Source organism: Nansenia antarctica (genome assembly GCF_963989245.1).
Source record: "Nansenia antarctica genome assembly, chromosome: 9".
NCBI lineage: Eukaryota > Metazoa > Chordata > Actinopteri > Argentiniformes > Microstomatidae > Nansenia > Nansenia antarctica.
The window spans coordinates 36,489,098-36,502,182 of record NC_137679.1 but is presented as its reverse complement, the minus strand read 5'-3'; the positions used below and the strand labels follow the sequence as shown (position 1 = coordinate 36,502,182).

The 13,085-nt window shown below is 43.0% G+C and overlaps 1 protein-coding gene across 1 annotated transcript in view; it reads left to right on the top strand.

Moving 5' to 3' along the window:
• tox3 (TOX high mobility group box family member 3) overlaps positions 1 to 3,740 on the top strand; it is a gene marked incomplete at both ends in the record, with an annotated part of 38,090 nt that extends 34,350 nt beyond the window's left edge. Inside the window, 4 exons of the mRNA XM_080539439.1 lie at positions 1,484 to 1,744; positions 2,070 to 2,297; positions 2,656 to 2,736; positions 2,919 to 3,740. Of these exons, the coding sequence (XP_080395565.1) occupies positions 1,484 to 1,744; positions 2,070 to 2,297; positions 2,656 to 2,736; positions 2,919 to 3,740 (1,392 nt within the window). The remainder of the gene's footprint in view (positions 1 to 1,483; positions 1,745 to 2,069; positions 2,298 to 2,655; positions 2,737 to 2,918) is intronic.
• Between the last annotated feature and the right edge of the window lie 9,345 nt (positions 3,741 to 13,085).

Sequence of the window (13,085 nt, the reverse complement as noted above, 5' to 3'; positions counted from 1 at the left end):
ATTGCATCATTGGGATTGGGCAGAAGCGTTATTATACAGATGGCCATGGCTAATGAGCGCAGTGTGTGCATCTTTGATGTTCTCAATGAGCAGAGAGCACTCTGAGAGCCCTTGTGTGCTCAGTAATGGAGATGACAATGAGATTTTCACATCAAGTAGAACATTTTAGACTGGAGATATGTAAATCAAAGTCACTTACACAGGCTCCCTTTGTTGCGCCGTTTATTCAAGAGGGAATTCAATGGTGCCATATTTGCAATATCCCAAAAATATGTATTAAATTCCCCTTTCCTACTTTTGTGGAATGGCACTATGTACATGTAAATATTTAGTGCATCGTGCCTCGTAGATTGTATTCATGATAAGTAGTAGACGTGGCATATGAGAAAAGAAGTGGATTGTGAATTCAATATGTTTGTGTCTGAGAAGGTGTTAGAATATTGTTTTGAAGACCAGGGTTCATGAGGTTCTTTCAATAAAGTCAGATGTGTGGGTTTATGATGTGTTGATATTGGGAGAGATTGAGTTTGTGCTGCTGAATACCAGATGGATGTGCCCGGGGAGAACAAATCACCTTTGTGTTGTGCCTGATTATTTTCTCCTCATTTCCTTGTCAGCACTGTTACTCTCTTGATCAGTCTTTTCTCTGAGAGACTGGCAGGCCCTGTAATGTCATCCTCAGTGCAATCAATGGAAACACTTCCACCTTCACCTCTCTACAAAGAACTGTTTAAGAACGTAATGTTTTACCAAAGGAAATGTATTAAAAATCATGGAGACGGTTTTCGTCTTTGCCCAGGATGTTAAGAGGGAAAAAAAATACAACAACACTCAAGTCTTATCCCTTCAGCAAGTTGATTTATGGAGTTGATTATAGAGAAATACTTTTTTTTCACTCTTTGGCAGTCAAAGTATGATCTATGAAAGCTGCCAGCAGATAGAATTTCATCTCTAAACATACTCAAGGTATGGTTTTGTGCTACCATCAGCGACGCAGGGGAAAGTTATAACCTTCAAAATGTCAGACTTCACAGAAAAGTACAGAATTTTTATTTGTGGGGCACTTAAATCCAAAATGACTTGTGGGTAGTTATTGTGCATACAAATTGCAACTCGAACAATCTTTCTTTTTTTTTCTCTGGCGTTTGAGGTTATGTTCCCATCACAAGGGCACTGACTCAGATATCCACCAGGGACTGGGCAGTCAAAAGCTGTGCCACATATTTCCATACAATAGAGTGTTTTGAACCGTATCAATTGCACTGCGCAACCATCTATTACTGGCAGATAAAGTTGGGCGCTCAGGTGTCTAGATAATTCATCATGGCCGGTAATGGAGAAGTTAAACACCCAGGGTGATGCATCAGTTGATTTTGTGTGATCATATGACAATCTGAAGAAGAATGTGATGGGATGACCAGATATAGTCTTTTAAGGTGTGCCAGATTCCCTGATGTTTCCCTCTGTCTCTCCTGTGAATCAGAACATTGGACAAGGCCATCTTCGTCAGTACTCCCCTAACCCCGCCATGGTCATGAGATCCATTATCAGCATGAACAACCCTGGGATGATGTCACGGAACCAGCTGACCACCATCAACCAGTCCCAGCTCAGTGCCCAGTTGGGCCTCAACATGACAGGGCCCAACATCGCCCACACCTCACCCTCACCCCCGGCCAGCAAGTCTGCCACGCCCTCGCCCTCCAGCTCCATCAACGAGGACGACCAGGATGATGGCAACAGGGTGAGTAATGACAAAGACTAACATGCCACGATCAACACAAACCATTAGCTCTTAGCAAATGCAAATGCAACATACTTGGGTTAACTCTTGAGAAAAATGGACCAGATTGATTAAGATTAACATTTTTTTGGGTTCTACCTTCAAAGCATGTTCACCTAATGAAATTAGTTGGAGCCGGTTGTGTTTGAAAAGAAAGTGTCACATATAGCACACAGTGCTTAAAACATAGACATAGCTCATCTGCTTCTACGATTCACCACCATTTGTATTGCCTGCACGGTGTTCACATTGTTGTCTGACTGAGATCACTTGTGTCGTGTGGTAGGTCATTGGAGAAAAACGCCCAGCACCAGATGCCGGGAAGAAGCCTAAAACCCCCAAGAAGAAGAAGAAGAAGGATCCCAACGAGCCCTCGAAGCCTGTGTCAGCGTACGCTCTGTTCTTCAGAGACACCCAGGCGGCCATTAAGGGCCAGAACCCCAACGCCACCTTCGGGGAGGTTTCCAAGATTGTAGCCTCCATGTGGGACGGTCTGGGAGAGGAAGCGAAACAGGTAGATATATTTGAAATCTATACCGCCATTTTGTCTGATTAAGAATCCAACCACTTGATCATTAGCCATTAGCAGTTATGGCTCCCAGGGGATGATTAAAGGTTGTATCGAGAAGAAAGAAGTTTTCTCCCATTTCTACCTTTCTCCGAATCGATATTGGACTGGGAACATGTTAATTGCATGATTATTGGGTTCTCAAGGCTTCAATGGACAGATGCACAAACCAATGCACCTGATACAAAGAAGACCATTTTGGACCGATTTTTGCACCGCCTATGCCTCGGGGTTGAGGAAGCATCTCAGGAGTGATCCTTTCTTTGTCACCCGTCATTCACACCTGTCTCTCTTGTATTTGCAGGCATATAAAAGCAAAACAGAGGCTGCCAAAAAGGAGTATTTAAAAGCACTTGCTGCGTACCGCGCCAGCCTGGTTTCAAAGGTGAGACTTTACTTTTCCTCTTCGCCCAACAGACGTGTGAATTTAATCGTGACATGTGGCAAATTGAATATTCACATTTTCTGCAAAACAAGGTTCCCGCATCTTTACAAATTGCTGTCTGGAAATAACACGTATCCAGCTTGACTTTGTTAACACAGCCGTGTCTTTTTTTCCTCCTTCAGGCTGCGGCAGAGTCGGCGGAGGCTCAGACCATCCGCTCTGTGCAGCAGACCCTGGCCTGCACCAGCCTGTCCCCGGGCCTGGTGATGCCCTCGCCCCTCTCCCAGCACCCCTCCATGTCCGCCGCCGCTGCCCTGGCCCTCCAGCAGGGCCTTCCCCGGGCCATCGCCCCCAAGCCGCTGCAGATGAGGCTGGGAGGAGGTGGTCAGATCGTGACCTCAGTGGCGGTGGCCCACCAGAACATGCCCAACGGCGTGCCGTCCCAGCTGATGAGCCAGATGGGCGCCGGTGGAGGCGGGGCCATGGTGGCCGGAGCCCAGTCCACCGCCGTGTCTCAGATGAGCCCGCCCATGCAGCCCGGGCAGCAGCCGCACAACATGCAGCAGATGCAGCAGCAGCAGATGCAGCAGCACCTGCAGCACCATCAGATGCAGCAGCAGCAGATGCACCACCAACAGATTCAGCAGCAGATGCAGCATCAGCATTTCCAGCACCACCTCCAGCAGCAGCTGCAGCAGCATCACATTCAGCAGCAGCAGCAGCAACAGCAGCAACAGCAGCAACAGCAGCAGCAGCACATGCAGCAGCAGCAACAGCAGCAGCTCCAACACATGCAGATGCAGCTGCATCAGCAGCAAATGCAGCAGATCCAGCAGCAGCAGCAGCATCAGTCTCAGTGTTCCCCACCACAGCACTCGCCCGGTACGCCCCATTCAGTGGGAGGCTCTGCATCCCTGGGCAGCCCCCAGCCGGCCACACAGCCGCCACACCCTTCCCAGATCCAGGCCCATGCCCAGGCCCTGTCCCAGGTCAGCATCTACTGAGCCAAATGAAGATCTTATCTCAAAGAAGAGGCATAGAATAAAAGCATCGTTCCACGTTGCTTTTCTAAGTTGCACTTAAGAAGTGTGTAAGAATTAGAATGTTTTACAAAGAACTGTCCATTGTTATAGACGGATATGCATACACATGTAAAGGGGCAAATACCTTAGCTGGATTTTTGTCTATAAAATAGGCTGCGCGCTAAGCGGGAAGTCGGTAGGCCAGTGCCCATTGATTGATTGATTGATTGATTGATTGATTGTTTGTTTGTTTGTTTGTCAGTCTTTCTCTCGATCGTCAATTCAAAACTGACTTGGGGCACATTTTGTGAAAAGGGAAATGCCCCTGATTTTATTTAACGATAAAGCTTTATTTATGAGGTCAACGTTGTCAGTTCAGCCCAACTACTGGACACAGTGAATGGATTTCAACAGAGGCATTTCTGCAGCTTCTCACCTCTGGCAGAGAACGCCTGAACTGAAAAACTTACTTACCCGTACAATACTGGATCCCAGTATAATCCACACATCAAAATGTCTGTTCCCACACTGGCCAGTATATTGTGAGACTTCTACCTTTTTCCCCTTTTTTCTCTTCCCTTACATTCCTGCAGATGTAACTGTTTAACAATTTGCCGAAGGGAAATTTCTCGATCAAATCATCATGCATTTCAAGTGATATCTGAGCGTGTTCATCTCATGTCATGAAGGCACACAATATCTTGAGGAAGAAAGGAACTGAGAAATGACTTGGGGATGGGGACTACTGGATGGAGGAACGAACAGACAAAGAGACATAAACTGCCATAGACCATCATGTCATCATTATGTCAAACTGTAACTGTAAAGGGCTCTGCACACAGCGTGCGATTTCTGTTGCGCATCAACGTTCCATTTTGAAGTTTGAATGGAAGTCTATGAGAACATCGCATTTACCCACACACGGCCCCGATTTTAATCGCACGGCGAACATTCGATTCCATTCATTTTGAATGGGACAAAGCACACGGCGTGCGAGTTTTGTCGCACTGCTTTGTCCCATTCAAAATGAATGGAATCGAATGTTCGCCGTGCGATTAAAATCGGGGCCGTGTGTGGGTAAATGCGATGTTCTCATAGACTTCCATTCAAACTTCAAAATGGAACGTTGACGCGCAACAGAAATCGCACGCTGTGTGCAGAGCCCTTAATGCTTTACGTTGTTTTGTAGAGTTTGGGGAAATCACACCTCCTCTTTCCAGTAAAATACTATAAAAGTTCATTTTTGCTCTAAAGTGTGTAACTGGCACTCCAAAAAAAATCCTCCTTTTATATATTTGTTTTTACCTCAGATGTTTAACAATTAAATTATGTTCTTATTTTGTGTAATAAAGGGGATATTTTAAGGGTAAACGCAAATTCCAGGATCAAGGTTGATGGTTTCTTGATTGTTGTATTTTTACACTTCTCCTTGATACCACAAACTTATCAAAAGTAAAATGATAAACAATTAGCAGAGCCATTTTGTTGCACTGTCAAAGCCAATTGATAAGGTAATGGGGGTCTTTTTGCCAGCTGTAATGAAATCCATGAGAAGAGAAACGTTGTACATTTTTCATATCACCTGTTGTAAAGTTTTAATATGTGAGGCTTTAATTAAAACATTGGTAAACGACCTGTGGATTGCTATATCACATAGTGCATTTCTGCTCTTTTATACTTTTTTATGAGTTATAATAGCAGCAATTAATTTGTTTGTATTTTGCTTACAGATAAAAACCAACTGCTTTTGAAAACTGTCCATAGAATAAATGCATTTCAGTATGAAATACAACTTGTTTTGAGCTCTTAATAGGAAATTTAATTCAACATTTGAGTTTTGCTCGGCCATGAAATTAAAACAAAACCAGACATTCCATCACTAATATGATATTAGCCATAATTTTGTATGAAGTATTATATATTTCTTTGTGTCTCCTCCTTGTTTGAAATTAAAATAACAATCATAAATATTTATTTGAAGGAATCAGTTCATTTCAAAGATTATATTAGCCATAATTTTGTATGAAGTATTTCTTCATGTCTTCTTGTTAGATATTGAAAATGAAAATAAATACATTGATAATTATTCCAAGTATTCAGTTAATTTCAAAATAGAAAAAGAGATGTGTATGTTTTCTATTGAGTAATTATATAAAAGTAAACTTGCAGGGACATGAGACCTTCAATGTTGCGAACATTATAGTGTGTGCTGTTTCTTACTGATTCAAATGAAATACCATTGTAATTGTGTGTCATAGTATTGAGACTGGAGAAGGTTAGCATGTAACTAGTACTTGTCTCATTCTTACTGACCAGTGTTTTGGATTCAGACTCTTTTTTACTACGGTATGTACAAATCGCTTCATTTTCCAATATGTCCTTTGGGGGTTCTGAGCTTACTTGAACATGGTGAGTGGGGGAGGGCAGGGTAGCAAACAATAATTATCATATACACAATGGGCAGTGAAGCCACTTGACAAGGCAATGCCTTTTTCTTGCAAGGCAAACGTGAAATCTAGACCTGAGCAGACAAATCAAGAGAGAAAAATCTGTTTCTATGAATATTTTATACATGGCTTGATAGGATTTTCAAATTGTGCTTTGTATTCAATTAGTTAGTTTGAGAAGGCATTTGTAATTTGGGTTGAGGTCTGCTGCTGTGGTGATTGGCTCCTCAGTGTGGCAACGATGCCCATTTCTCTGCCTGTGATTAATTGCAGCATCTGTCCTGTCAGAAGCCATAGTGAAGAGGTCCGCTGGAGAAACTGCAAATAAGTGCTGGCAACAGTCTTAAAGCGCTTATGATGAAATGAAAATTAAAAACAGCGAGTGCTGCGCATGACCTGAATCTCAATGGGAAGGGAAGGAGAGAATGTAAGAGTGGGGTGTCCATGGCGACCAAACACATGCTTTAAAAACACACAGTAATGAGGCTGTGGGAAATGGCTGTTATTATTCTGAACAGCTTCACGGCGGAGGGCATTAATAATGCATGGAGCTCCTTGTTATTCCATAACCTCTCAGCACCGCGGTCACTGTGTGTACAAATAACTCACAGCAAGGGTGGGAGTTTTGGGAGTCCTCCATAAAAAGGTTACAGCTATTTTCAAAACATTGTTACATCCGCAACACACATTTTAGATGATTATGCACTTGTACTATTGTGTCTGTTAGGGGGGAGGGGGAATTATATTGACAAACTAGCTGGATACATTTCATAATGCTTACAATGGGCTTCCATTAAGGTTTTTTTTCTTCCCTGGCATGTTGACTCTGGCATCCTGCCGATAAATAGCACACTTAGAGATATTTGAAGTAGTATGTTGGATTATTACACAGACCTGTAGAAAATAATAACAGCAATGTACAATATTGTTTCTTGCGATCATGACCCAATTGTCTCCCTTCCCGGTCAGGTCAGATGCGGAGCCAGCATGTTGGGGAAGCTAAGGAGCCAGATGTGGAAGCAGTGTGATCCTATAATTTTTAATGATTTATTTGGGTGCTTTGTTTTCCTGTTCAATGCATACAAACAATGTAGCCATAACAATAGCCCTGCTGGCACTGACCATCCGATCATTAGCCCCACGCGGTAGCTGATCTCCAATGTCTGGACCTAGGTCACAGATGCAGACCTGCCTCATCAACCATCAAAAATATGTCAACAACAAAAAAAAAAGAAGCATGCAGCCTTTGACTCATACCACCTGGTCCTCGAGAGAGAGGACAGTTGACCCTCAAGTCCAATGGCAAGCTTTGTTTAGAGAACCATTAAGCTCGTAGTCCAATGACAGGCCATGTTGAAAGAATTCTTGACCTTGCAGTCCAATGGTGAGCTTTGTTTGAAGAACTATTGACCTCATAGTTCAATGGTGAACTTTGTTTGGGGGGCCGTTGACTGATCAGGCTTTCCAGAATGGACTGCTGACTTCCCTGACCAATGGTAACCTTTGTTTAGAGAACTTTTGACCCACCAGACCGAGGATGGGCATAGTTGAGATGATAAGCAACCTCTCAAGACATTGTTAAGAGTGATTTAGTGTTGGCAAAAAGCTTGTGATAACCTGATACAACCCCAGTACAGATCTCTTTCATACAAAGCTATTATATTATACTGGAGTGTGACATACGCATTTCATCATCACTATTATGGATTTAGCCTTTTTTATAATTTCCCCAAAGCTACATTTCCTCTTTTAAAAAAAGGGGGAAACACTATCTATAGTTTATTAGCATGAAAAATCTGTAGTTTGCCAGGTTAGTAGTGTCACCGTCACACCATGAAACTAGAGCACTCACACACACGCATACACGCACGCACGCACACATACACACACACACACGTGCACACACACACACACACACACACACACACACACACACACACACAAATTCTCCATCCCTGGATTTCCACACAATGATGTTGCCTTGGTGACACAGTGATTCAGTCTTTAGGCTTATCCCCCTCTTTTGTTGGACCATATGAATGTAAGCCTGATCTGCCTCTCTCCTGACCTCTGCACATCACACTAGGGGAGGCTGGTAGATGTAGAAATCGGAGGATAGGCTCATTGTAATGCATGGAATGGAATGACTATTGGTATCAAACGTGTGTTTGAATGGTGTGTTTGATGCCATTCCTCACACATGTTTGATTTCATTCCTCATTCCATCCAATGCATTACAATGAGCCCGTCCTCCAATTTCTACCTCCACCAGCCTCCCCAGTATCACACTATTATTATGTCTATCGTCCAAATATCAAGACCATATGTATTTCGAGAAATACATATCCTCATACATATACATGTATTTCATTGGATTGGAATATGACAAAATACAAGAAGTTGATGTATATCATTACTAATATGAAATGAGTAACTTAGCCTAGAAAATGACCTGATATAACAAGGAAACTGCAGCAAGGTGGTGCATAATGATTCGTACATCAAATCCAGTTACAGTAGATATTCTCCACTATGTAAATTGACTAGGTCCATAAGATAAGTGCTACTATTACCCCCACTACCACCACCCCCACTGCATTACGGTTCATACTACCACAGCTGTCTCTAATGTAGCACTGTGTTCAGTGACTCAACTCACTACATCAATTGAAAATGACATGGCCCAGTTTATCCGTGTATCAAATTAAACTTTTACAGTAACGGACTCTTTATACTGTGTGTATGTGTGTGCGTGCGTGCGTGTGTGTGTGTGTGTGTGTGTGTGTGTGTGTGTGTGTGTGTGTGTGTGCGTACATGCGTGCGTGCGAGTGAGTGTGTGTTTCAGGTTTTTGGAAAATCTCTTTCTCCCCCTTTCTCTCCCTTTCTCTCTCTCTCTCTCTCTCTCTCTCTCTCTATTGCCATTACTACTTATGTGGTTTGGATGATGTCAAAAGAGATTATTTCATGAGAGTAGATTCATAAAATCACTGCCAGCATTACACATACTATACATTGCATAAATCACTCATGACACAAAAAACACATGTGTTGCTGACAGATTTTTCCTGTAAAAATCTAACATGGTTTATCTTACACTCCCCATGGGTTCTTTGATTTGTATTAAGTATCTTTTTGGTACTCTCAGCTTACAAGATACCACTGATGGGCACAATGCAATGCAAGAACCTCAACCTACAGCAACCGACAGCTCACTGCACAGATGTCCCATTTCTCCCGTTTCTCCTCTCCTTAATGTTTCTGTAGTTCACAGGTTCTGTGTCTCTGACATCTAACCACCAGTGTGAAAGCAGAGACAAACTTGGGCGAACACAAACATGACCGGGAACACATTCCACAAGCAAAAGGCAGGGGAACATTCCACAGACCTTACTGTCAACTCCTGAAAGGTCATCGAATAAACATCTAAAAGTCTAATATCGGTTGGATACAAAAAAGAAAAGCAGAAGTCATCCTGCAACAATATGATCAAGCCCTAGAAGGTGTAGACTTGCTTGACTCTGTATTGTATGCTTAGCCTTCTGTAATCTACAGGTAGGATGTGTATTCCTCAGGCCTAATGCATTTGAAGTATTATTCATTTTGTTTTTGAGTTACAGAATCATTTTGAAAAGTGCACGACAAGCTGTCAGTGATTGGAGAGTACTTGCATTATTGTGACATAACACGTCATGCCCCAGAGGTTGACAGATGTCACTGTATTGCACGAATGTGAGAGCAGTTCCCTTTTTATTTCGACTCGTTTTGGTTCCAGAGTATAAAATCCTGCTTGTCCTGCCATATTGCCACTTTCCAATTCCTTTCACTAGTATTTTATAGCCATTGTGTTCAGAGGACCCGACTCTGAAATTGCTTCATATTGCGATTTACTTAGCATTAGTTAATATAGGCTATTACTGAGCTCACATGTTTCTATGGCAACAAAACTGATAAAGTGTACCAGGAGACCAAAGTGATAGATTACATGTGCATGCTGTGTCATATCCAATTAACTCAAACTGACTACGGCACATTATGCCACTGCTCTGAGGAAAATCAATAAATATGGACGGTACCCAACAAGGCTCCCCCCTCTGTTTCTTTTCTTATCCCCTTTCGACGGCAGGAAAGCCGAGACAGATCATGCCACTAGGATGTCTCGGCTCCTACAAGGGGCAGGTGCTGTGTAGACACCATTCAAAACTTGGCCTATTCAGTCCAAACTCCTCTAACGCTCCATTCATGCATAGCAAAACACCATCTGCTCCTGTTATGCCTGGAGCAATCACAGCTGACCAAAAAAACCATGATAACAGCTGTTGCCAAACAAAAGCCAAACAAAGGGGGCAGGAAAAGGTTAGACACAAGTTCGACGCAGAAAATTACTCAGTGGAGTAGAGGGCGATGGAAAATGTTGGCTCTCTCAAATAATTAGAGAGGAAAATGATCTATTCAGCAAAGCCAGGGGAAAGGGTTAAACATGAGACATTTAATCCTTCTGTTTGGCAGAGCCTCGGAACATCCGTGGGTCAGGTGGTAATAGATAGATGGTCGGGTATGATGGTTTCACACAGTCCCCCTCAGTTCACTGTGCTCCTGCCTAATAAATCCACAGAGGTATGGAGGAAACCTCATATTAAACTATCACTCCCCTTGTGTTTGCTGTGACATGTGGGTGCTTCTGGTTAGAGAGCATGTAAAACACTGGTGGTGTTAAATGAGACTGAATTAAACAGGAGAGGAGGCCCAGAGGGAGCATCAAAAGATCCCTAGAGGGAATATTTCCACTGAATATAGAAATGTCAAATCAAATCAAACTTGATTTATATATACTTGAGCACATTCTATACAGACATGCATTACGATGAGCTTCACAGGAAGAAGAAATAAAAACAAGGAAATAAAAACAAGGGGATAAAATAAAATAAAACACAAACAGTCCAAAAACTTTTACCCTCATCAACAAATCTCACTATTCAAATCCAAATAAGGAAATGCGGTAAACTCAGTTGAATAAGGGAGGGTTATTATGTTACAAATGACAGTGTCCCATTGCATCTGTAAGGAGGACTCTTGCTGAATCTCCTCACCTCTACAGTGCTCTGTATTGTGGTGTGATTGGCACCAGTTCCTTCGACCCTGAGAGGCCGACCCTGCTCTAATGTATGGATGCTGACCTGGGGGAGGAGTGGTCAGGACATGTGAAAGACTCGACAGCTTGCGTGCCTTCAGACCTACAGCTGCCCATGCGATGCAGACTGTGAGCTGTAAAACCACTGCTAGAGCTACACACAGAACTGGAGTAGTACAGCCATCTCGAAAAGAAACAGGGAGTCACTATGATGTCCTTGAGACCTTCAGAACAGTTAGACAATACTGTACTACGCCTGGTCTCAGCCGGGAGGGGAAAAAAATAAAGGGGGGTGGATTTGTATTGACGGGGGGGGGGGGGCGTTGGGTTCCTGTTGACAGCGAATGGCGCTTCTTTTCTGTTCAAGCTCTACCTTACAGTGCTGGTCTATTGGCTGAATCAGAATTGCCTGCCGTTGACCATTCAATTTGACTAACAAATACAGTATATGCAGGTGTTGTTTCTGCACCAGATTGTCAGTTTGTAAGGCTACATCTTATGGCCTTTGCACACAGAGTACTATACAGTAGGCCTGTGTTTCTGTGTTTATTTTTAAAATGTATTCTGGCTTGTTTATTACAACAAACACTATAAAAACTTCAGCATGGCCTTCGTCAGTGAGACAGAAACACAGGCCTCTAATGTTTAAAAACAACACCAACACAACAAGTTAATTGAAGCTAAGGGTCCTCAATGGTGTACTCTGTCTATACATGTACATATCTACTGTACCTTAATAGCTACACTAAAGTACTGTATCTACTGTACAGTATCTACTGTACTTAAGCTACAGTAGGTTAAAGGATTTGTTGGTACTGTATGTGTGGATGCCTGGGGTGCAGGGGAGGCTGGTGGAGGTAGAAATCGAAGGATGGACTCTTTGTAATGCATTTACCGGTATACACTTCCTCATTCCATTCCATGCATTACAATGAGTGCACCCTCCGATTTCTACCTCCACCAGCCTCCCCTGCACCCCAGGCATCCACACATACAGTACCAACAAATCCTTTAACCTACTGTAGCTTAAGTACAGTAGATACTGTACAGTAGATACGGTACTTTAGTTTATACACTTCCTCATTCCATTCCATGCATTACAATGAGTGCACCCTCCGATTTCTACCTCCACCAGCCTCCCCTGCTGGGGTACAGTACATATAGTATTCTGTAGTGATGCAGAGGGAGGGCATACAGTAGGACAGGCTCCGGTCTGCTAACATTAGAGGTGATTTGTCTGCAGTGCTGATTCCAGTCCCTGCAGTTTTTATCAGTTTAATGCACAGGCAGCGTTCATTATTTCTTTGCTGGGAGGGTCAGCTTCTCTTCACCAGAACAAGTGGGGGTTGTGTTTCTGTCAAAAGAGGGTTTTAGTGCTTGACCCGCAAAGCCATTCAGCTCTCAGAGTGATCCATTGTTTGTGTCCTCTCTTTGTTTGCACTTTACAGAGAGAGAAGGGGGCCAGTGCAGGGGGAGGCAGAGGGAGAGCTGAGGTCTCAGTGCCAGAGGTTTGCACTCTTCCCACTCTACACACATTCAGGCCGACAGTCGTTTACTGTCTTCTTGTCAGCTGAAGTATTGTCACCGTCACAGACATATTACTGATGGTCATTTACTTGAGTAAAGTATCATCGTCATTCAAAGCAGAAGTTTTCATGGTCACACAATATTGCATAGATGAAGCAAAAAGAAAGAGAGAACGTGCACAATGAAATAGTGTGTTTTGAGCAGTATCAGGGCTACACCAGAATG